Source organism: Pleurodeles waltl, chromosome 4_1, assembly GCF_031143425.1.
Source record: "Pleurodeles waltl isolate 20211129_DDA chromosome 4_1, aPleWal1.hap1.20221129, whole genome shotgun sequence".
In the NCBI taxonomy this organism is placed as follows: Eukaryota; Metazoa; Chordata; class Amphibia; order Caudata; family Salamandridae; genus Pleurodeles; species Pleurodeles waltl.
Window position 1 is genome coordinate 300,349,441 of NC_090442.1, and position 25,481 is coordinate 300,374,921.

The window sequence follows — 25,481 nt, forward strand, 5'->3', positions numbered from 1 at the left end:
GGGAGGGGGGAGAGATAGAGAAATAGATAGAGAAAATAGATAGGGAAATCGATAGATAGGGAAATAGATAGAGAGATAGGAAGATAGGAAGATAGGAGGAGGTGGAGAGTGAGGGAGTTAGATAGTGGGATAGAGAGATAGAGAGATAGGTAGATAGGAGGAGTGGGGGAGGTAGATAGTGAACGGGTTAGATAGGGGAGATAGAGAGGGGGATGCGAGTGGGGGAGGGGGATGAGGCAGGAGCAGGAGGGCAGGCGCGGGGAGAAGAAGACGGAGGAGGCAGAAGAGCCGAAGTCAGAAGACAAGAAGAACAGAAGACAAGAAGAACAGAAGAACAGAAGAACAGAAGACCGGAAGGAGAGAAGAAAGGAAGATCAGAAGACCGGAAGCAGAGAAGAAAGGAAGACCGGAAGAACACAGAAGAAGATACAGAAGAGGATACAGAAAACGAAGAACAGAGGGCAGAAGACCACAGAAGAAGATGAGGAAGAAGAGAAGTAGAGTGAAGACGGGGGAAAGAAGAGTACAGAAGAAGATTACAGACGAGGAGCGAGGAGGAAGAACAGAAGAACAGAGAAGAAGAAAAGAAGCAGGAGCAGGAGAGAGGGTGAGTAGCGCAGGGCAGAGCGAGGGGCTGGGAGGTGGGGGGTACTTACTGTGAGGTGGGTCTCAGGAACTCAGGAACCTGGAGGAGCTGCAGCGGCAGGGGGAGCGACCTACCCTTGGGTCAAGGGTCGCTACCACTGTCGCACAGCGGCCGCCATATGAGGTGGGGGGGAGGGGTCAGGTGGGGGCGAATGGGAGCTGGGGGGCGGGGGCGTGCAGGAGGTCGCGGCGGGAAAGTGCGAGGGAGGGGGGGCAGGTAGAGTGAGAAGAGCTGGGGGAGGAGGGTTCAAGGGTGGAGGGGGTGAGTGTTAGGAGGTTTAGGAGATAGGGGAGAAAGATAGGAGTAGGGTTGAGAAGATAGGGGAGGGGGGTTGTAGAGGTGGGTGAGGGTGAGAGGTAGAGTGAGAGGATAGGAAGATAGGTAATAGAGGGGTGAGGGAGGGGGGAGAGATAGAGAAAATAGATAGGGAAATCGATAGATAGGGAAATAGATAGAGAGATAGGAAGATAGGAAGATAGGAGGAGGTGGCGAGTGAGGGAGTTAGATAGTGGGATAGAGAGATAGAGAGATAGGTAGATAGGAGGAGTGGGGGAGGTAGATAGTGAACGGGTTAGATAGGGGAGATAGAGAGGGGGATGCGAGTGGGGGAGGGGGATGAGGCAGGAGCAGGAGGGCAGGCGCGGGGAGAAGACGGAGGAGGCAGAAGAGCCGAAGTCAGAAGACAAGAAGAACAGAAGACAAGAAGACAAGAAGAACAGAAGACAAGAAGAACAGAAGACCGGAAGGAGAGAAGAAAGGAAGATCAGAAGACCGGAAGCAGAGAAGAAAGGAAGACCGGAAGAACACAGAAGAACACAGAAGAAGATACAGAAGAAGATACAGAAGAGGATACAGAAAACGAAGAACAGAGGGCAGAAGACCACAGAAGAAGATGAGGAAGAAGAGAAGTAGAGTGAAGACGGGGGAAAGAAGAGTACAGAAGAAGATTACAGACGAGGAGCGAGGAGGAAGAACAGAAGAACAGAGAAGAAGAAAAGAAGCAGGAGCAGGAGAGAGGGTGAGTAGCGCAGGGCAGAGCGAGGGGCTGGGAGGTGGGGGGTACTTACTGTGAGGTGGGTCTCAGGAACTCAGGAACCTGGAGGAGCTGCAGCGGCAGGGGGAGCGACCTACCCTTGGGTCAAATGTCGCTACCACTGTCGCGCAGCGGCCGCCATATGAGGTGGGGGGGGAGGGGTCAGGTGGGGGCGAATGGGAGCTGGGGGGCGGGGGCGTGCAGGAGGTCGCGGTGGGAAAGCGCGAGGGAGGGGGGGCAGGTAGAGTGAGAAGAGCTGGGGGAGGAGGGTTTAGGGTTGAGGGGGGTGAGTGTTAGGAGGTTTAGGAGATAGGGGAGAAAGATAGGAGTAGGGTTGAGAAGATAGGGGAGGGGGGGTTGTAGAGGTGGGTGAGGGTGAGAGGTAGAGTGAGAGGATAGGAAGATAGGTAATAGAGGGGGTGAGGGAGGGGGGAGAGATAGAGAAATAGATAGAGAAAATAGATAGGGAAATCGATAGAGAGATAGGAAGATAGGAGGAGGTGGAGAGTGAGGGAGTTAGATAGTGGGATAGAGAGATAGAGAGATAGGTAGATAGGAGGAGTGGGGTAGGAGGAGTGGGGGAGGTAGATAGTGAACGGGTTAGATAGGGGAGATAGAGAGGGGGATGCGAGTGGGGGAGGGGGATGAGGCAGGAGCAGGAGGGCAGGCGCGGGGAGAAGAGGACGGAGGAGGCAGAAGAGCCGAAGTCAGAAGACAAGAAGAACAGAAGACAAGAAGACAAGAAGAACAGAAGACAAGAAGAACAGAAGAACAGAAGAACAGAAGACCGGAAGGAGAGAAGAAAGGAAGATCAGAAGACCGGAAGGAGAGAAGAAAGGAAGACCGGAAGAACACAGAAGAACACAGAAGAACACAGAAGAAGATACAGAAGAAGATACAGAAGAGTATACAGAAGAGGATACAGAAAACGAAGAACAGAGGGCAGAAGACCACAGAAGAAGATGAGGAAGAAGAGAAGTAGAGTGAAGACGGGGGAAAGAAGAGTACAGAAGAAGATTACAGACAAGGAGCGAGGAGGAAGAACAGAAGAACAGAGAAGAAGAAAAGAAGAAAAGAAGCAGGAGCAGGAGAGAGGGTGAGTAGCGCAGGGCAGAGCGAGGGGCTGGGAGGTGGGGGGTACTTACTGTGAGGTGGGTCTCAGGAACTCAGGAACCTGGAGGAGCTGCAGCGGCAGGGGGAGCGACCTACCCTTGGGTCAAGTCTCAACACATCTCAACACAGTCTCATTTCTGCAGAAATTTCAGCTCTAATAAAGAAGGGCGCCATTGTCAGGGTTTCTCATCACCCTTCAGGCTTTGTCAGCCCAGTGTTTCTAGTAGATAAGAAGGGTGGCGGTTCTCGTCTGGTTCTAAACTTAAAAAACTTTAACAGTTTTTTACTATATCGTCATTTCAAGATGGAGGCCATCCATTTGCTGAGAGACGTTCTCCAAGAGGGAGACTGGTTAGTCCGTTTAGATCTAAAGGACGCTTACCTGACCATTCCTATTTTTCCTCCGCATCAGAGATTTCTCCGGTTCTGTTGGGAGACCGAATATTACGAGTACAAAGTTCTCCCCTTTGGTCTGTCTTCTGCCCCTTGGTGTTTCACGAAGGTAATGCGTCCAGTAGTGGAATTCCTTCGCTCCCAAGGGGTCAGGTTAATAATTTATCTAGACGACATTCTGATCATGGCTCAGGATCGAGACCTGCTGTTGTCTCATCTGGAATGTTCGGTGTCTCTGCTTCAGAGTCTGGGTTTTATAATCAATGCCCAAAAATCCATTCTGGTTCCCTCTCATCGGATAGATTTTCTGGGTTTCCAGATAGATTTGATGCAGTCTCTATTGATTCTTCCCCCCGAGAAGATTCATTTGATCAAGAGAGAGTTGAGGTCTCTATTATCCAAACAGACTGTATCATTGAGGGCGATCGCCTGCATGGTGGGCCTGCTTTCTTCTTCGATTCAGGCGATTTTTCCGGGTCCCTTGCATTACCGAGCCCTTCAACGTTTGAAGATATCTCATATTCAGAAAGGCCTCCGTTATGGGGATCAGGTTCCCCTTTCAGAGGAGTCCCGTGCAGAGATGAATTGGTGGCTGGATAATATGGAAGCCTGGAACGGCAGAGCCATCTTCAGCTCTTACCCGGATGTAGTGATAGAGTCCGACGCCAGTCGTTGAGGCTGGGGAGCCCGGTGCGGCTCAGTGTCCACGGGAGGCAGATGGTCCAGCACAGAGTTGAATCTCCACATCAATTGTTTGGAACTCCTAGCCGGCTCATTTGCAATCAAGAGTCTCTCTCCCATCAGAGCGAATTGTTGTATTCTCCTTCGCATGGACAATATCTCGGCAGTGAGATATGTCAACAAGCTGGGGGGAACTCGCTCCCGCATTCTAGCGGAGATAGCCAAGGAGTTCTGGCACTTTTGCCTTCAGCACAGGATTTCAGTTGTGGCGGAGTACCTTCCTGGGGCCAACAACTTGGTGGCCGACTGGAACTCTCGTCATCTGAGAGACTTCAGCGATTGGAGGTTATATCCCAGAGTTTTCAGAACTCTTTCTGCGCGGTGGGGTCCTTTTTCAATCGACCTGTTTGCGTCTCGCCTCAACCGGCAGATAAAACATTTTTTCAGTTGGAGACCAGATCCGGAGGCATCAAAGACAGATGCGTTTCTTCAGGACTGGTCTCAAGAACAGAGTTACGCCTTTCCTCCTTTCTTAATGATACCCAGGGTTTTGGCTCAGATCAGACGTCAGCAAGCGGAGTTAGTCCTGGTGACTCCCCTTTGGAGATCTCAAGCATGGTTCCCATTGGCAATGGAGTTGAGTTGCGATCATCCGATCCTTCTTCCCTTCCGGGAGAATCTTCTCCAGGACCCTCGGGGTTTGTTACACCCATTAATCCTGTTGGGTCAACTATCCTTGATGGCTTGGCGTCTTTCAGGGAAAGATGGAGCATCCCAGGTCTTTTGCAAGAGTCTTCCGAGTTCATTGCAGGTTCCTGGTCCTCCAGTACTCACAAGAGATACGCTTCGGCTTGGAAGCAATGGAGTGCTTGGTGTAGTTCTAGGAGTGCGGATCCTTCTTCAGCAGGTTGTTGTCTGGTCCTAAATTTCCTTTCCTCTCTAGCGGCGTCAGGTCTAGCGTATCGCTCTATCAATAATTATCGGTCTGCTATTTCGGCAGGTCATTTACCAGTGGAGGGTAAACCTATCGGGGAGTCTCCAATTGTGTGTAAATTAATGAGGGGTATCAGATTGGCTAATTCCTCTCGTCCCCGTTATTCGTCCCTTTGGGATGTGAATATTGTCCTTCGTTTTTTAGAATCCTGGCCTTCTAATAGATTTTTGTCTAGGAAACAGCTGACAGCTAAACTCACTATGTTGTTATGTTTAATCTCTTGTATGAGAGTTTCAGATGTTAGGGCTCTTGATTTGGCTGGGAGAGTTTTTTCTCCTGAGGGAGTTTCCTTTTCTATTTCGCATAGAACTAAATGCAATCTGAAGACCGTTTCTTATTCCTGTTTTGTGGACAACCCCAAACTTTGTGTGGTGCAGTGCCTTAGAGCTTACGAGGTGAGTACAGAAGAGTTTCGTTCTGATATGGGGGGGCAGTTACTCATTTCATTAGTTAAGCAATATCATCCTGTTTCCTCAGCCACACTCGCTAGATGGATGCGTTGGGTACTGAGTGAAGCAGGCATTGATATTTCTAGATTTGGTGCTCATTCTGCCAGAGGAGCTATGGCTTCAAAGTCTTTGGCTTTGGGTTCTCGTTTAGAGGACATTTTAAAGGCAGCAGACTGGTCTTCCCCATCGACTTTTAAAACTTTTTATTATAAACCTATTGTTGATATTGCATCTGTGGTCGTGAATCAGCTTTGAACAAGAATAATCTGAGCCTCCGGTCCTGACATAGAATTAAAAAAATTCTAGCAGTTGCGCTAAGAATTTTTCATTTCTATTAAGGACACGGAGGCGAGGATTATCCCGCTGCACTGTTATATATGTTTATTGTGGTACATATTATTTCATTAAGTTCATGTGCAAGTTACTGTATTTCAGTGCTAACCCACCATATTTAGTAGTTGATATAAGTATCTCTTATGGTATTCAGTTTTTATGGCCTGAATTTTTCCTTTTTCCCTAGGAAATGACGAGAAGTAGTTCGGCCCGTTCCGGTATCGCTCTACTTCCAGTCAAGTTGGATTCCAGTTCTTCTGTTTTCAGGATTTTCGTTTTCAAGTTCATGTTAAGACTTTGACTTTTCTGTTGCGAGTTTTGGACAAAGAAAGAGGAGTGGCTGGGTGTGGTGCAACACTTTATAGGCTTCCTCCTCTATGGTTCATCACGTGATATAACAAGTGTTGGGACATGTAGTTTTTTACTTTCCATGATTTTCATTGGCTGTTGTTAAAATAAAGCATGGAAAGAGAAGCATAATCCTGGCCTCCGTGTCCTTAATAGAATTGAAAAATTCTTAGTGCAACTGCTAGAAAATGTTTTATTCTTTGCAGTTCCGACTACTGGCTCTTGCCCAAAAAATCTTAAAATGCACCATTTGCCACTATTTTTCTCTAAGCATTATTTGGGTAATGGGAGAATGAAAGATGCCTTTGAAAATTTCATTTAAATTCCATTCACTTTTTATAAAAAGTTTACAAACCTAAAGTTTGCAAAACACTATTGGCCACTAGTCTTTTACAAAGGTGTCTAAATCTCTCCAAACTCCCTGTCAAATCGCAATTGAACCGAATTAACTTTTGCAGAAATGGACATAATCATTTTTCTCTAACTGCATTAAAATGTTAGGCTCTTGGGAGCTAAATCGTCTTCACATCAGATATCCTGTGGCATCCATTTTGAACCATTCTATCTTATCTTCAGCATTATATATGGGAAAGTCACGGCTTCTTCAGCAGTGTCAAGTAAACTTCCAAATGTAGGCAGGTGACAAATAAAGCCATCTCTGGATAGACACAAATCCAAAGATTGCTACTAATACCCCTTCGTGTTTACGCACAAGTAGCAGAATGTATCTGGCTGTTGCCTAAAAGCCAGGATCAGGCTGTGCGTTTATGGTGACTGACAGGGGGTTACATCGTAACATTAAAATGTTTGACTATTGACTATATTACAGTGGTCTATGGGATATCTGTTAAAAATCGCAGTCCTCTTTAATCGAAGCTCTTTGATGAGCAGTAAACGTGTTTCAAAACCTGCAAAAAGTGTAGAAAACCACGTGCATAAAAACCCCTCGTCAGGGTTAGTAAGCCTATGTAAATGCAAATTAAACATGCATCTCAATTCACTGTTTGAGGAACGGTAGCTGCTGTGCCTCGTGGATTAATAAATCATGTTTATGGCACGCCAGGTGTAGCCTATTATCGCATTACAGACTAATTAGAGATAACGTCGCCATAAAACGAGGTCTGGAGGAAGGGGCGTTCTCTTCAGTCGGGCTGTGAACCTCCTGGTAAGCGGTTGAGCCGGAACCAAAAACCAACGGAGGGGGGGGGGGGGGTGTTGAAATAATGTTATTTAGCACAAAGGCACGGCTCGTACTAAACGTCTTGTAGTGTGTATGTACGGTGTATGTGATAAATACAGGGCCTCGGCGCCCAGTCACGAAATTTTCGTTTTCTTGCCTCCATGTTGCCAGGGTGATAAACAGCTATTAAAAGTAACCATGCTGTCACTATAAAAGGTTATTTGTAATCACGCTTTTACAGTGCGCCAATCGAGGAGCGTCGACTGCGCAGGAGGTTCTGCTCCATACGAACCCGTTGGCCCGGCAGAGGCCTTTGGGAGGATTGTCGAGGCTGCTGGAGTGGGCGCCAGGGTAGGTGACTGAAATACCGGTTACACCGGAATACAGTTCTTGGCTGGCTGGTCTCGCCTCTGGGGTGACCTTGAAATAGCCAGTCGCCAAGCAGGCCTCACCTGTGCTACGTGCCAGAAAACAAGTTCGCAGGGGAATGGAATTGCAGGGTCAGAGGGTACCAGATGCAGTGGTTACTGGCCTCAACAGGCGTTAAAATACGTTTCTAGTGAGGAGCGTACAAACTGATGCACTCACAGACTAGCCTCGTTAAAACTACAAACTCAAAACTTTCCTCTAGTTAAACGTCTTAGCTGAAGTGTCTGAAAACAAGATCTCGCTCAATTTCAGTTTGTAAAAGAATCCTATATTAGGTGTAAAGGCCTTTGTTCTACAGAATAGCTTTGTGTGACTGCTAGCCCACGAGTGCAGTGGAAACTGATGAGGCTTTGTGTGTTCCATAGTGGACAGTGTCTCTGGCGTACTTGCGCAGCAGCGCTGAGGACCTCATTGGCGGAGGAGGGCACGCCCCTGTATTAGAGCGCCCCCCCATATTCCCCACCTAACTTCTCAAACTTGATTTTAGAAGTGGCCTTGGCAGGGGCGGGGCGGGACCTTCACTTCAGTCTGTGTCCTTGAAGGGGATTGAGCGGGGTTCAGGGGTGTGCCTCTGCTTTGCCAATCGCAAGACTGGACACCGGAGGCCACTGCGTGAGACGACAATCACCATTGCGTAACTTAATGAGCTGGCCACGCCCCACCCTTCTCCATCAGCTGGTTCTGTGCAGAAAGCGCCCACTCTCTCCTCGGACCATCACCAGTCACATCAGCATCCCCTGGCGCGGCCCACGCAGGTGCGTATAGTAGGGCGGAAGTTTCTTCTAAAGTTTGGGTTACCTGTGGAACGACGCGACAGGCTGCTTAGTCTAACAAGTAAAAGATTAAGTTTCTTCTCAATGTGGCGGTTTCCAAGGAACATTGGCGCGAACCTCTTTCGGTGTCCTACTCTGAACCTCGTCTGATGACGGGATGAGAGCGCCGCAGTCTCTTCCTTAATCCGCCCGGGGTATCTATTTCCCTGTTCTGGGGCAGTAGTGATGGCGCTCTTCCAGCTTGAGGCTGTGCCGCTCTGAGACGCCGAGGAATCGGTGCGTTTCGTCTCGCATCCCTGGAGGGCGGGGCAGTGAGCTGGCGTGAGCACGTCAAATGTTTAAGTTTAAACAATCTCTGTGTAAGTCATACACACGTCTTAAATAGCAAAACTGGGTTTTCGAACTGGTTACTCAATCTGCTCCAGGTTCGAATCGTTTCCACGAGATTGCTCGGAATATCGGTGCCACGTTTCTATCCATTCGGCTGAATCGCCTTTGCCGGAAGTTAGCAGGACTCTGGGTGCTTATATCCGCGTCACTGCGCAACGAGGCTCCTGCAGGCGGTGAATATCGAAACAAACTTACCTTTTGGTGCGAGCCGGAGCGTCACTGCTTGAGCCTCGCCCATCCGTCATAGCGGGATACTGGATTGTAGGGGGACCATGTAAGAGATGCACCATTATCAAAATCCTGGTGGTTGGTTATAAGGTGCAAGTTACTAGCTCGCACAGTGTAATCCTATCAATGTCATTGCACGTCAGGCACATTTCCGCTACTGCTGGGGGAACTGGGTGTCCGCTAGCGTAGAATCTTCGCTGTTCGACTGGTTGATTTAAAGTTGTCCCTAATTAGCATGTTAATGGTCTCTCCTTTCATTCGCATTGCTTCAGATGCAACAGTCACGTTTTCAGATGCAGGTCTCAGCTGTCAGAAGTGAAGGTACGTAAAATGGGCTTGGGTCCGTGTTACTTAAGGAACCCTAAACGCTCAGCCCTACTCTTTCCAGTTAGTCATTCCTTCGCTAGAGGTCCTTCGTCTAAGTGGACCTCAGAGGGCCGGGGCATGCGCAGATCACCGGGGTCCTGGCAGATGTCCGTAGGGCTGCTACTTGGCCTCTCGCCAAGAACGGGCTGTTCCACCCCAAGTCTTTTATTTTATTAGCACGTGCATTCATTGAGTTGTTGCCTCGATTCGACGTGTGAAGGATTTTGGATTAGATTGCAATATTTTTTTGGGGGGAGGAGGGTCGCCCGGTGTTGGCTGTCTGGGCATCTGATGACATGGAGCCGCCTGAATTTGAACTCGGGGTTTCCCATCCAAGTTTGCCCCTTTGATCCTTTGGTATTGGCGCCGGGTCTGCGTCTTCACTCGGATTCTGCAGAGATCCGCCGGGAGGGAATCGTCACCAGTCGGCGTTTGATTGGATTTCTCGGCCGAGCCCTCTGTTCAAGTTCGCTTGACCAAACAGCCTTGTAAATGCACAGGATGAGTCTTGCGGAGGCACTGCTGTCCCAACCATCTAGGACTTACCAGTTGTCATTGTCTGGGCCACAAAGGATGTTTGACATTGTTTCAATGGCAGCACCCTCTTTCCGATTCCTGCAATGCGTGGCCCTGGCAGTGTTGACCCTTTAGCTTGTCAGTGCAGATATTAACTCAGTGAACCTGGCACAACTTTTAGGATGTAGGTGGTCCGCGCCCCTCGTACCACTGCTGCTTTAACCACTCCTACTGCTTGTACAGCCAGGCTGTTACGTGACACCTGGTTTAGCCCAGCGCCAAGGATGGGTCCAGGTGCTGCTGTTCCCAGTGGCAATTAGCCACTCCCAGGATTTTGCACCAAACTTGAATTTTTGTGGCATAAAGTTGGGTCTTCTTGAAGCATTTTTTGGCGTTATACTGACTTTCCTTGGTTTATCATAGTGGGGTTTTGAGGCTTTAAACTATCTTACCATTAACTTATCCTGTTTTCCTCCTGCCTCCCACGTCCACCCCGCCCCCGTTCCTCCCCTAGCTATGAGGGCCCCCTCCCCTGCTACGGCCTCACTCCTTCCATAATATTTTGCCATCGCCCTGCTCTTTAATCCCTCTAACCTCTCACCTCATCTGCCGTCGCCTTCTCTGGCTTTAATTTAAATTGCGTCATTCTACTCACCCACAACACTCCTTTGACTCTTCTACCACTCCTCTGCCACTAACCCACCATCATCAACCCCCAACTGCCAGTCCCCTGCTATCTCCCCCATTCTTAGCTGTCATGCCATCTTTCATCACAACCACTGCCATCCCCTTCGCACTTTCTGGTCATCACACGTCAGCCATCACCCTAACACCTCCTTCCAACACTTCATGAAAGCAGTTTTTCTGGCTTTCCCACATAGCTCCAGAGGAAGCAGGACAGGAGAGCGGACTGTACTACCCCGACAGTCTGCTCCCCACCCTAATCTGGAGCAGATCCAAAATGTCTGACCCTCCCGTGCTGCTGTGCCCTGACGCCAAGAGTCCTAGTGGGATGGGGGTCGGCGGGCATCGAGTCTCAGCCCAGGGCTCCCCTGGTGTGAGATGCTGTGGAGTCGACTATGTCTACAGGTGGGCAGCGCCCTGCATGCCACTGGGTCATGAAGCATCTGCCGGGGGAAACATTGCTGGGCCATGGTGCGGGAGCGTGGTGACAGTAACACTAAGCTACTCACCTACAACACCCACTCTGCCCCCCACGCCTCCATTTGTATATGGTACAACATTCCTCTTTTTTTATAGCCCGCAGCTGGCATGTCGCCACCCAGGAAATTAGTGCAAGGGCATTTGTGCGATAAAGTGGGCCATCTGTAACTCGCACAGTAAACTGCTCGTGCCTAGTGAAGTGCACGGCGTCCATTAGGAAATAATAGACTATTTATCTGCGCAGCTTATCCCAGGGAGGTTTTGAGATAAGCCAGGTGGATAAGAGACGGGCCTCGAGTCCTCACTCACTGACGCCTTCCATAGTGGTAGGGCAGTGGAGGAAGGCAGTCTCGCCTGTGAACCCCGCGCACAGCCTACAGAGAACCGAGCGAGTGAGACGCAGGCGGCCAAATCAAGATTTCACTTTGCCACATAAGCGCTAAGTCCAGATTCGCCAGTTTTTTTTTTTTTTTTTTTTTCTCTCTCACTTCGCGGGGAGATACACGTGTTAACGTCCCCGCCGTGGGAAATTGCGGTTGTCTTGCACCGTTACAGACACTGTGTTGGACGTGGGGGCCGCAATTTGATATTAGCGCGGGATGGGGTCTGGCCGAAGAAGGGGCGTTCACGTGTGAGGCAGCACGTGCTGGACCAGTTCCAGGAAAGGTCACACGCAGGCACTCCACCTGAATAGGGGGGTGCCAGGACCTCATTTTATCATTTTCGAAGTCTCTGCTGCTAACACTGTTACAGGAGGCAGTCTTTTAAGCATGGCATGTATTCCAAAGGAGTGGCTCTTTTGCTAAAGAGTATGCTGGGCGCAAATTTTGCCCAGAAGCCTGCAGTCGGGGATATTGAATGTCAGCATGTTGGATACCAAAGCTGCATAATCTTGGTTCCAACTCGTACCTTTCTTCCACCACCGGACACTCCCTGCCTGAATCGTTTATTGCAGGTTCTATTTCACTCCTGCTTTCTCCCTTTTATTCATTCTCGTCACCATTCTCCCCTCCCCTTGTAATTTTCATGCTTGTGCTGTGGATCTAAGTCTCAAAAGAGCCAGACTCAGAGTGCTTGTCGGCCCACCAACTGAAATTATGGCCAGATAAGTGCACTGAAATGAGCCGTTCCTTGCTTTTCAGCAACTGCATATTCAATAGTGAGACTTTTGTTTCTTTCTGGATTTAGGGACCTAGATTGCAAAGTGATCAGGGCGGCTCCCTCCATTAAGGCAGCGAGAGTCCCCGGCCCCTCCCCCTGCCAGCAGAGGCAAAACTTGAAAAATAAAATGATGATAAGTTTTTATTTTTTTATTTTTTATTATTATCCTTTTTATTTTTTGTCACTGGTTGAGTCTTGGGGGCAGGGCCATCATCGTGATGACAGCCATGGAGGGGGGGAGTGGTGTGCGTTCCCCTCAGGCCACATGTTGGTTTGGCTGGCAGTCTATGGGTGGCCAAATTGACATGCGCACTGATCTGACTCCAACCCAAGCGGTGTTGCAGGCACAGGCTCCCAGTGTGCCTGGGAGCACAAATCGAGGGCACTCAAGCCAATCTTGATTCTCTTCTCATGCTGCCAGCAGCATTGGGATTGGCTGCAAGGCAGTCTGGGGAGCCTGCCTCCAGTTGTGGAACTGGAGGAACATAAGAGCAGTAATCCGTGGGGAGGCAGGCAAATGGTTTTTAAAAAATTCTTATCTGCTGCCTCCGCCCAGCCACCCTTTGCCGCTACTGAAAGTGATGTTGCCTAAAATCACAAACTGGTGAAGGTGTTATGACTTCTCAAAGTTTACAAAGTCACCTAGTGCGTTTCAAAAACTGCTTCACACAGTTACAACTAAACACTGCTCATGTATTGAGGGGTTGCAGTTTCATTCACATCATGCATTAAACCTAGCATTGGCAATGCAAATTCCCTTTTGTGTAGTGAAAATGTGACTTTCATAACACAAGTACAACATGGATAGTAGCAGCACACCTTTCCCTAACAGAGAAAAGGGTATTTTGTTGTAGTAGGAGGCACATTACATGATTAGGTAACATGCAAGACAAGTAGCAAACACTGGCAAGAGGTAAGACTGTTACAGGCTGTGTAAACAGACATAAACATGAAACAAGCACAACACACCTAGGATCACAACCCTTAATAGAATTAACATAGTAATATATTCTTATAGGATGCAGAAACCCTTACCTATCAAGCATGCTATGTTTCACATGTGGGTCCTTCATCTAGTGCTGTCAGTATTGAATAATACCGTTCACTGGTTGTAAAGTCTCCTAATTATGTGCTCTGTAGTTTTGGTACGTTATGTACCTTTTGGTCCACATTTTTGTCTCCCTTTATTAAACATGGATGCATAATAAAAAAAAGTATGCAGGTTGAGCAAAAAGATTATTGGTCTCATGCCACAATATTAAACGGAGCAACAGACCATGTTCGTTTTTCTTTGTAAAATAACAGGTACACTTTGGGCAGGAATGGTGCAAGTTTCCCTAAATCCTGTGACGCCTACTGCTAGGGCAGCATCAAAGGGTTTCTCAATCATAGAACCCTATAAGTTGGGCAGCAGCAATGCATGTTTTTCCCTTTCCCAATCTGTAGAGGCTGGCAGTAGCAACACAAGCTTGCCTCTCAGAAGGCAGCACATGCATCCTTCAATCTAACAGGGTCGACTAATCAGCTTTAATTGGTAATAGTACATGTACAGTGAAGGTATGAGGTGTGTAGGCTGGAGATGGATCTCTGTAGCTGGTGCTGCTGACAGTCTCACTTTGGTAATATTCCATGTCTGCAACCTGAAAATCCTACATTTTGAGGTCTAGCAGTTACCTAGTAGGTCCCTGTTAATGGAGCATCACAGCCACAGCAAAAAATATGCTCTCTACAGGGACACAGGTGGCAGCCTCTTCAAAACTTTTAAATACACACCCCATGAGCTGGCCTCCATGCTGCGCCTGTTCAAAATGTAGAGGGCCACTACTGGTGCATTAGCTTCCCATACTTTACTATAAGGGGAATCTCTTCACACCTTCATACACAACGTTCCTAGGATTGGCCTTCAGTGATGTTGTGACTGCTCCTATTGTAGTCTCGTCTGTAGTCCATAGACAATGAACCAATTAACACATCATTGGTGCCACAGTGGTAGCAGCAACCTGTGCAGAGAAAGTACCTTTGGTTTTGGCGCAGTGAACTGAGGACTGGAGTCACTCGTTGGCCGACTGGAACATTTACATGAATTGTAAGCTGAACGTGTTTTGGTTTTGTTCGGTAATTTTAATGCTAGTTTTTGTTTCTATAGTTTAAATCAAAATGGCGACAGTGCACCAAAAACTGATAACCTCTGTTACTGATGAGAAGCCTCACGTTCCTACCAGCAAGGTCACCATCGTAGGGGTCGGTCAAGTTGGTATGGCCTGCGCAACAAGCATCCTGCTAAGGGTAATGTATTAATCAAAACCGGTTTGGATGGTGTTTAGTTTAGCATACCAGTGACTTTTGTAGATGCACTGTGTACCCAGGACTCGGATTTATTTTCGTAAATGTCTTTAAAGCTGACTTGTGTGTCCTATTATGAAGAGACCTGGGAGCAACTGAGTTTTTTGTTTTTTTTAATGCATTTTTGGTGTACATACTTTGTTGTGCATTTCACCCATAAGGTGGATACGTTTCAGATGGACGCACTAAAGAATGTACATAGTACAGACTTAGCTGGGAGGAGCTTGTGTGTGTGATGGAGTCAGGGGGTGTCTGCCTTCAGTGCAGTGGGCCCTGTGGAGTAAAGTTAAGTGGGGCCCTTGAAGCTTCTGTTCAGGAGTAGATGTCTAGCAGGTGATTCAGCTGCCCTCCTCTTCTACTGGCTGCTTATGGACACTTTCCTGGACATCAGTTGAATGGATGAGAATATCACTCCATGCCAACATGGCTCTTGCTGATCTCCTAGCATTCTTGACTGCACTGTCCCATTCAGTAGGCAAGTATTCAGTGCTCCTTAAAACCCCAGGAGAAGAGGCTGGGCATACAAAGGTGTCTGCTGTTGTCTGGCTTCTGCCCAGCTGTACCTCATCGCTGTCCAGCCACTCAGCAGATCAAACTAAAAGTGGAGTCTTGGTAACTAAATCCCCCAACTCGAGCTTCGGGTTATGCCTTTAACGCTGTCATCGCAGATTGAGATAGTATCAGTAACATGATGCTCCTGTCACCACAGTGCAATGGTACAGCCCCATGGCTTCCATAAAAGTACCATTGATGTTTGGAGATGGGCCACAGACAGTGAAAGGGAGCTTGGAGTGCAGCTAGGACTACACATTCCAGAAACGTAAAAGTGGTGATTGAGAGAATCATTTGTGGATGTGGGGGGCTGGAGGGGGAGTGAATGTGTTGAATAGGTGGGTATCGGCCTCAAACTTGTGCTTACACTTTATCCTGCAGGACCTTACCGACGAACTTGCCCTGGTTGATATTTTGGCAGACAAGCTGAAAGGAGAAATGATGGATTTGCAGCATGGGAGCTTGTTCCTCAAAACCCCCAAGATAGTGTCCAGTCCAGGTAAGGTATAACTTTCAACCACTGTTGGTATGTGAGTTGCATGTAGGGCCTTTATCTTGGTGCCGCATCCAAGGTTTATCTAAGCCTGACAATATTACAACTGCTGCTTCCCCACCCTCTCCCCTCAAGCTAAATGTTTATGTATGGCATAGCCTGAACTATAGATTTAACCAGACGCTGAGTCCAGGGTACAAGTGTTCAGATCACTTTGCTGCAATGTTTTCTGTCCTGCTGGGAGAAACCTAGCTTGGTTTCAGATGCTTTAACTTTTATCCTTGAGGGGTACAGGAAAGCTCCATGGCAGAAACTGGAATGCATGAGTCATCAGATGTTATGGGAGGAGTTAATGGGCAAAGTGGCAAGCTCTGTGCTGGTGCTGGGAACGCATCGACTCCTTGCTGCAACAGCATCCTTAATGGCACACCTACTAGAACCACCACACCTCAAACCCTATTTAAATGCCTTCAATTTACAAGATTTTAGGTGGTACTTCGTTAATAATTTATACCTTGAAACAGCCTTGGAAATGACCAAACTACATTGACCTATCAAGTCCATCTTGCAGAAGCCAAGTGGATGTATGAATATTGAGTACGTGATGTAGTGCCTAGACATACTGTTTGTATTAGCGTGCTTAAGAAATGTCCTTACGTACTTAAATTCAAATGCTTCCCACCTCTGCCACTCAAGAGCCCCCAGTGGATATTATACTACTCTCAGAGGGAAGTCTGAGAATGGGAATCAAAAACCAAATGCTAAACATATTAAAGAAATGCAGCGGTATTTAAATTCACTTAGCCCTCGTGTGTGTTTATTTTTTTTATTTTTTTAACCTGTAGATAATTCCGTTTCTAATACGGACCATTTCATTAAGTGTCATGAAACAAGTTTAGATCAGCATTTGGAAGTTTAGAATTCCCATTTACTACGGCTGCCTTAGGGCCCTGCGAAGTTAAATGATGCCCATATTTTACCGGCCAGAACATCTTGCAGCAGTAAGCCCTGGTGGCGGCTTACCAGCAAGGTGGGAACAATTAAGCATTAATTTGCATATCAGTTCATCTTAGTGGACTAATCACATTCTTTCTTCAGAAACTTAATTTCTTGGAGAATAATGAATGCTGTTGGGTGTGGTGCAGTTAACTTGCATGATACAAGTAGTTATCGCAATGAAAATACCATTAATAATTCACTTGGACCCCAGCATACTCGTATCTAAAGATGTCCAAATTTAAATGGATGGACATGAGTGACCTTCGTTTTTTTTTTTTTTTCGATAGTCATTAGCTGGCCATTGGTTAGACCCTGTTTGTGTTTTTAGTAAGGTTATCTTCAGTAATGCCTAACCTGTAATTCCCACCTTTAGCTATTTGGAAGCACGCACACACTTTACTTGCTAGTTCTTTCTTGGGTAATGTGATCACTTTGCTTCAGGTCGCACAGATGTGGTTTCCAGTCTTGGATTCTTAACGCGCATATCACTGGTATCGAGGGTTATGAAATTCTTTTACTTTGGAATATTTTCCGATAAACATTCAGATGCATTGCTACATTGATTTGTAGCATGAAAACAGCTTTAGAAACCAGGTAATGGTATTAAGTGGCGTGGCAATCTAATCTATAGGCATTGGCAGCATTATAGATGGGTTGACTATCTGAAAATGATACATTTTGAGGAATTGGGACCACAGGCAGCTACAGAAATATGCACTATGGAAAACTTATTACCACAGGTTATGCTGTGCAGGTAGTTGGCTCACCCAGGGGGTACTCTCTCTCTGCACCAGCTGTAGCTCCAACAGCTCCGGGTAACTAAGCTCTGCTGTAAAGCCATAAAAACCTTCAGAAAGGTTGTGCTCTACTCTGCAGCTTTACATATTCTTCCTGATAAGAGTATGTCTGCCATGTTCCTCCTTTTTGAGGAACCTCATGGTTTGCATGAGGCACTTAGTCATACAAAGCAGGCTATTCCTCCATTTGAATGTGCCACCTTTAATAGTAGGTACTTGTTACTGATGTCTGTCCCCATAGTGATGCAAAAAGGCAACAGTAGCATGGTAAACTATTTTGTAGTTTGCAAAGCGACATGCCTTTGTAGTGATACTTGGCTGTATTGCATGCACATGTTTGCCTTTACGACCGCATAGTTGGATGCATTGCATTATGGCTTTTGCAGCATTGTTCAAGTGATGTCTATGCCACATTTGTCCATACTCTAGTCCACGTTTACTTGGCCTAATGAAGAGTTGAAAAGGCCTTGCTTTAATCTCCTGCTAGCTCGGCCATAAAAAGGACCACCTCAAACTGCTGAGAATCGTCACTTTGAGCAAGTAAAATATGAGCACGTTTCAATGTAGAGGTTTTAGATGTCCTGCATACAAGCAGGAGAAACCTTTCCAAAAGGCATCAGTCCTAGATTTACAGGGTTTATGGAAGGTATGATTTGCCTGTGAAACTGAGCTCTGGATGTAGGATCATAATTATTATTATTTTTATTTTTTCCTCCCCAATCTTTTTTCTAATTGATTTTGGACTTGTCAGCAAATTGGTTTCTTCTGATATGGAGGCTTCCTGTATTAGCTTTTCTTCCTTCCAGGTAAAGTGATGCTTCGGCTGTTGGAGGGAATGTTTGCTGCCTTGTATGTGTAATATTCGGCCTACCAAGAAATTGCACCATCACTGAAGGTCCTCAAAACCAGATTATAAATCTTGAGTTGAAGTGTAGGTCTTATCGCGATATGCAATGAGTAACTAATTTCTTTGTTTCCTCCTGGTTTTGTAACCAGTTTAGCATCAGTCTGATTAGGTTATGACGGTTCAGGTTGTTTTTTGTTTTTCAATTTCAAACCACCCCCCTCTTGTGCACTTTATGGATGTCATTGTGGAAATGGTGCCACTAATCTGGTGATTGTTTTGTCTGTACAGATTACGCAGTCTCTGCGAATTCCAGGATTGTGGTAATTACTGGTGGAGTCCGCCAGCAAGAAGGGGAGAGTCGTCTCAACTTAGTCCAAAGGAATGTTAATGTCTTCAAGAACATCATTCCTCAGGTTGTGAAGTATAGCCCTAACTGCATCATCATTGTAGTTTCCAATCCAGGTGCGTTACGTTTAATGGATGAGGTGGGGGCTTTCCCTTTGGGGGGTGGCTGGATTTGTTACTCAGTGGCGGATTGCATTTGGAATGCTTTAATATATTGTAGACCTTTGCAAATATATACTTTGTTTTGCTTAGTGGATGTCCTGACATATGTGACCTGGAAACTGAGTGGGCTCCCTAAACATCGTGTGATTGGAAGTGGATGCAATTTGGATTCTGCTCGTTTCCGTTACCTTATGGCTGAGAAGCTTGGGGTCCACCCTTCCAGCTGCCATGGGTACGTTTTGGGAGAGCACGGAGACTCCAGTGGTAAGCATTTTAAAGGTCTTCCATTAAAATAAGTCTCAAAGATTTGTAATTCGTCAAACTGAATGAGTAATAGTTGCATTGACTACATATGTTGCACTTGTTAAATATCTGAACTGGGTCTTGAAACTAAAGCCATGTGTGGGTTTTTCATCTCTTGGAAGCCTGCGATACTGCATCCTGACCTGTGCATTCCGGGCCTCTTGCTGCATAATTTGTAGCTTGGAAGTTTGTGATGTCTAACGTGCTTCAGAAGAGACGGCTACCCAGTTACTAGTTCCCGCCACTCTGTGTAGCTCTATTTGAATGTTTGTGGCAAAAAAGGGGCACAGAGTTCAGACCACAAAAGCAGCTTTAGGTAAACCTCGTTTCTCTGGCACACTAACCCTGGCTTTCTGCTTAGGAGGAGCAAGAGTAAGCTTCGTACTAGTGCAGGTACAATGCACATTAGGACAACCCACTGTTTCTTGCAGTATTGAAGTTGGTTACGCTAACCATTTTGAAGCAAGAATACCTTCTATCCTACAGTGGTGCAGAATATGAACCAGGCAGTATTAAATGGCAGCACTCAGTGGGCTGTGTTCAGTCAACCAATCCGGCTCAAACAAGGAGTTACGTCCATATTTGATTGGTTTGTCAGCTGTGAACATTTAAATTAGAGGTGTAGAAATATGGAGTACTAATTTAACAACCATGTCAATAAATAGATCTATGAACTGCAAAGGGTTATTAGTCTTTTTGCGATGTAATAAGTCACGAGGAAAATACAATTTGGTAGAGCAATTAAATAGGATTTGGCTTAACGTTGATCCAGTAGTGATTTTTTCCTTTAAAAAAAGATTACCCCTGGCTTGATTTGCAGAACTTCAGCTTTTCACCAGTAATTCGGCACGCTTTAAGTACCTTGGTACTGCAAACAAGTTTCACATATTTCCTATCCAAAAAATTTACGGTAATTGTCGCATGTTTCGGTGATCAGTGGAACCACACGACTGCCAAACTAAATAAAAATGCACTGCCCATCAATAAACAAGTTCTAGCATGCTGCCACCCTGGTGACTGGTTCGGCAGGGCATTGGGGTGCTTCTCCTAACAGTTCCATGCTAACCAGTACCGGGCCATCGCATTGGCATTTTACAGTCTGATACGAAAGTCGAGAGTTTTTCAGGTCTAGGGTCCAGATTGCATGTGGCATCCCAATGACTCGAGTTATTCTCGACTGGGCAAAGAGCAATAAGAGCCTAGCATTTTCCACAACTTTAGTGGGAGAGGCCACACAGATTAGGACTATCCTTAACGAGGATAAGTTAATAAAACGCAGCACTGCTTGAATTATAGCATTCAACCACTGGGCCCTATCGAATACATAAGGAAACCAGTTTTTCACAATAGCCACTTTTTTTTTTTTTTTTGCATCTTATTTGTGGGGTAAACGAAATGACTTCTGGAACTGCAGACTCGGTCAACCGTCAGTGTGAGCCACGTTTCAGCTAGTAATTGTTTGTAACGAAAGTCAAATGTTGGACTTGTTCTCACAACATGTTTCAATGGGCAATTTTTATTAAGAATCTACTGGCAAATTGGACTCTTGCTTGCTATTTAACTTGTTTCTTCTCGTTATCTACAAATATGCCTCTGTCTCTAGAACATTTGCTATTCTAGAGGAATTGCCAATTTTTGGGTGAATATTGCAATGAAATAATAGATCCTTAGGATCCTACTATCTACAAGTGGCTGGCAATTTTGGACCACATGGCCTGCACCACAAATAACATGAGTTGGTGTTTCGCCTTGTGATGCAAAACTGCAGGTGTTCACCTTGGGAACTGCTTCAACTAGCACTTCCAGGTCTAATCTACGTCTCGAATGCGGCAGGTACTGTTTTAAATAAAGCAAGAATTTACAATGTTACTATCTGATCTAAGTCTGAGATGTTCCATTTGACTTAGTTCCTGTTTGGAGTGGAGTTAACGTTGCTGGTGTTCAACTTCAGTCCCTGGATCCAGGCTTTGGTACTGACAAAGACCCTGAGAACTGGAAAGAGGTTCATAAGCAAGTGGTTGACAGGTATGGAAAAGTGTCTTAATATTCTCTGAACTATGTACTTTAAGACCATCTCGGTACACTTCACTTACCATAAAGTATTGGTTTGCACAGCTACTTATCCAATGAAGCTAAACTTCACATGGCTGTGGTCGACTTTATTATTATATTTTTTTGTTCTCCTCCCTTTGAGTAATTAACATTACGTGATTCTTATCTACTGGGCATGCTGGGATCACATTAATATCTTAGCCAACAGAACTTTATAGTTGAAGTGAATTATCATGAGCTTAGCCATTATCTGTTCATCCTGCTGATGCAGGCCCTCATTACCTTCCACATGCTCAGTCCATCTTGTAGCCGCCAATAATTGTGAACAGTTTCCAAAATATCATTTGATGGAAATATATTTGCGTTGTGAGATCCACAGATTACTGTGCACACAGTGCAACTTCCATTGTTAACTTGCTCTCTTGTGACACTTTACAGTGCTTACGAAGTGATCAAGCTGAAAGGATACACTAACTGGGCCATTGGTTTTAGCATTGCTGATTTGACGGAAAGCATTTTAAAGAATCTAAGCAGAGTTCATCCAGTGTCCACTATGGTGAAGGTAAGCTGGCTATAAACATGAAATGCACTCAGTGTTTTAAGTCCTGCAGTCATTACATTCAAGTTGCAGTCTCCCTTTTAAATTGGACTTAAAGTTAGCTGTTAACCTAATGTTTCACACACCCGCTTCTCGGTGACTTGTCTACTTTCTACATTGAATATGCCTTTCTTGGATGCTCTGACTTCTGAATACACGTTATGCATGTGCATTTTTTTGTTTGACACTAATACGCTAATGTGTTCCAGGGCATGTATGGCATAGAGGAAGAAGTGTTCTTGAGCCTTCCCTGCGTTCTCAATGCCAACGGGCTCACCAGCGTCATCAACCTCCAGCTCAGGGATGACGAGAAGGCTCAACTGAAGAAAAGTGCAGACACACTGTGGGGTATCCAGAGAGATCTGAAAGACCTGTAAATGTTGCATCTCGGCTTGGTGTGGCCACATGCTGGGACAAACTATCTTTGTAGCATCAAATGTACTCGCGCAAATAAACCTTTAAATGTGCTTGGCTGAAGCTTCTTAGCTGTTTGCCTCGAAGGCAATCCTAAACATTTTGGTAATTAAGGGCCATTAACCAACCTATGTGTGCGTGTTTTCTGGTATGGCTATGATTAAGTAGGTTTACCCAGTGCTGCGTCTAACCATCCACAAAAGTGTATATAGAATGTGCCTTAGTTTGTCTGGTTGGGGTTGACAGATATGGCATCTGTCCCATACAGGTGATCAATTAATCTTCCTATAAGTAATGAACCTCTAGCTTATTTCATGGCCCCACCTGGACCATACTTAACATGCATCACTACACACCTCTCGAACTGCTGTGGCAGTGTGTATATAATTTTTTTTGCTTTAAAATGTCGTTTTTTTTATTTTTTATTTTTAACTGCGTGCTTATCGGCGCTGATGACACTAGGCAGCTGGTAAAATGTGATTGGGGCATGATCAAGTGGAAGTGTATGAAAGGAGCTTGCATCGGCATCAAAATTAAATTACAGTGAAACTAATTTGGCTTGTCAAGAAAGACAGGATCGTGTGCAAACCAAAGGTTTGTCAAATTAGTCAGGCACAAGCTTTAATCAAGTGTGTGTGATTTTTATTATATATATATATATATATATTACACACAATCTTATTTACTGACTGACAGTTGCCAGCATGTAGTTACCTACCTAGTTTCCATAGGTAGGATTTGCCTGTAAATCTGGCACCTTTTTAACAAGTCTTTGAAATTTTCCAAAACTATCCTATCGCTAATTATTTTTTTGTAAATCAAGCGGGGGCTGAGATGGGGTGAAAAATGCATGTTCCATGTTAATTCCCATATTAATGAACACAACTATAGCTGGACAGAATGCCACTAAATGTGGCAGGAAGCTAGCTCTTGGTCCAGAAAGTGATTTAATATAAATCTGTGCAGTAGTTTTTGAGACTTTAAAGGAAAAAAAGATTATGTGGGCTCCAAAAGCTAAAACAAGTGTTTCCTGTAAACTCACACAATCTTTGTCAGCCATATGAGAATGAAGTCTGACATGCTCACTAAAACACGTACTTCCAACAGGAGCAGCTGGTCAGTTGATTCTCTTGTGTTCTATAGAACTACTTGAGCACTAACAATCTTATGGTAAAAATGTGGTACACCTGAAAGAATCTTGAGTCATACTGGTAAGACTTAAAACATTTTAATTTAGAAAGGGAAAAATGAGGGTTCATTTAGCCATAGAAATTACGGTTAGTGCTGTAGAAAGAAAAATTAGCTCACATTTTAAGTGAGCTCTCAAATATCTTTCTCTGCTATTAAAACATTGTGACATGAAGACTGGACCTGAACATGCAACACCAGCAGCAGACTGCCAGTAGCTCCCTTGTGATCATCAGTTTACTACAGTGTTCGAACAAGCAACAGAGCTACCATTCTGAATTTTGCCAGCTGCGGCACATCTGCCCAGCTTGATGAAATTCAAGTGGAAAACTGAGCTCATTTTTCAGTTGAGAGTACTGCACTAAATGGAGCGGGGAGCTTCATAAATGAGTCTTCTCCCAAGACGGCCACAAGAGAAAAAGGAGCCCAAACGTAGCCCAATAAAAGAAGTGTGCAAAACACCTGTTTTGTGTTTGTGTGTTTTTTTTTTTTTGCAGCTTTATATAGCGCAGACTTAACCTGAAGGTTTTGGGGTGCTTTACATGAGCATCAATTATTACACGAGGACCCATTCCTTTTGGGATATTAAGTGACTTTCCCAGACCACAGGATGTCAAAACATGAAACTGGTTCTTCAGATGCAAAGTCTGCAGCTCTGATTGTAATGCCACATTATCAGGATGGCAAATAGTTTAAAAGTGCTTTGTCACTAATAACTTGAAGATATGCTCTCTTTGGTACACTAACCACAATTTCAATGTGGAAAAAGATCCTCCCCTTTTATAATTTCTAAAGGAAATGTTTTAGGTATTAGTCTTATATCAGGATGCCTTTAGGTGTGCCACTTTTGTAATAAATCTAGAATGGTAGCAATCTAGTTAGTTAAAATACTGTGGTGAGGCTGATGTCGGACACTCACTTGGATAATTTAGAGGAGGGAGCAGAGACAACAAGACCACACTGGATGGATGGGCAGTGGCAACATAAAGGACCATGGAAGGCAGAGGAAACAATACAATCATGCAGGACAGGCAAGAGAGGCTGTGGCAGTATAACGGACCATTGAGAGCTGAAGGATGAGGCAGTGGCTTTAAAAACATGCATGTTAACAGACCTGATACAGACCGGAGACTTCAGATTGTTTTTAAGGGCGTTTATTTTAATCGGTCTCTTGCCTAAATGTTTTTTTCTCTCTTGCAATGTTCAAAATGTTGGCAAGTATGGTACATTGGATCACTGAGGGCAGGAAGAATGAGGTACATGTAAAATGGAGAGCGAGGGGCAAGACTGGAGCACCAAGCGGACTATGGAGGGCGGGCACTTCAAGCACAACACACCATAGAGGACAACAGTGAGACTATAATGGGTTACACACAATGGCGGCAGTCGGGAGCAGCAAGCTGAACACGGTAGGTGAGTGGCGTGGTAGTAGCACAGGCCACGTGTAGCAAGTGGGAGGGTAAGTGGCAGCACAATGGCCATGCTGGGAAAGAAAAAGGGGCATGCACAAAGGATCAGGGAGGACAGAAGGGATTTGGTAGGGGTTGAACACATAAAGGGAGAGCTTAATAGTAGACCGTGTGAGGTAGGTAGGAGGAGCAGTTGCTGTGCAAAAGAGCATGGAGGGCAAAAGGGAGTGGCAGCAAAATGGGCCATGGAGGACTGGAGTGAGGATAGGGGCATGGAACTGGGATTGGAAGGGTGGAGATGGCAGTCATCTGACCATGCGTGGGAGGGGCAGTGGCAGCTCTTCAGAATACCGAGTAAATAGCAGGGGTAGTGGGAGGTCCATGGAACTGGTGGGCAAAAAGGAGGGAGCAAGGGCAAGCACAGACATTGGAGGGCTGGGGAAGGAAAGCAGAGGCAGCAAGCGAAGCACAAGGCAATGATGGGGGGGGCACAGAATAGGGCCAGAGGAGTGGACGGGGACATCAAGCTAAATGGAAGGCAGTAGCATCACACCAGACTATGCAGGGCAGGAAAGGGCTGGTGCATGAACAGAGTAGGTGGATGGGACAGCAAGCTAACTTCTCAGAGCAAGTCGGAAGGTTAGTGGCAGAACAGCCACACAGGGTTCTAATGAGGGAGCAGAGGCATGGACTTGGACAGTGGATGGCAAGAAGGGGTTGGGGATGGAACAGCAAGCTTGGGTGGGGGCAGCACAATGCCAGGCCCTGCATCAAAGTTCCTC

General features: G+C 45.8%; 1 protein-coding gene across 1 annotated transcript; it reads left to right on the top strand.

Moving 5' to 3' along the window:
• Positions 1-8,217: 8,217 nt before the first annotated feature.
• Positions 8,218-22,155, top strand: LDHB (lactate dehydrogenase B). The gene is made up of 8 exons (XM_069228382.1): positions 8,218-8,354; positions 14,344-14,483; positions 15,474-15,591; positions 18,517-18,690; positions 18,826-18,999; positions 20,946-21,063; positions 21,529-21,652; positions 21,898-22,155. Exons 2-8 carry the CDS (start codon positions 14,355-14,357, stop codon positions 22,063-22,065), a joined length of 1,005 nt encoding a protein of 334 aa, XP_069084483.1. The 5' UTR covers positions 8,218-8,354; positions 14,344-14,354; the 3' UTR covers positions 22,066-22,155.
• Positions 22,156-25,481: the final 3,326 nt, after the last annotated feature.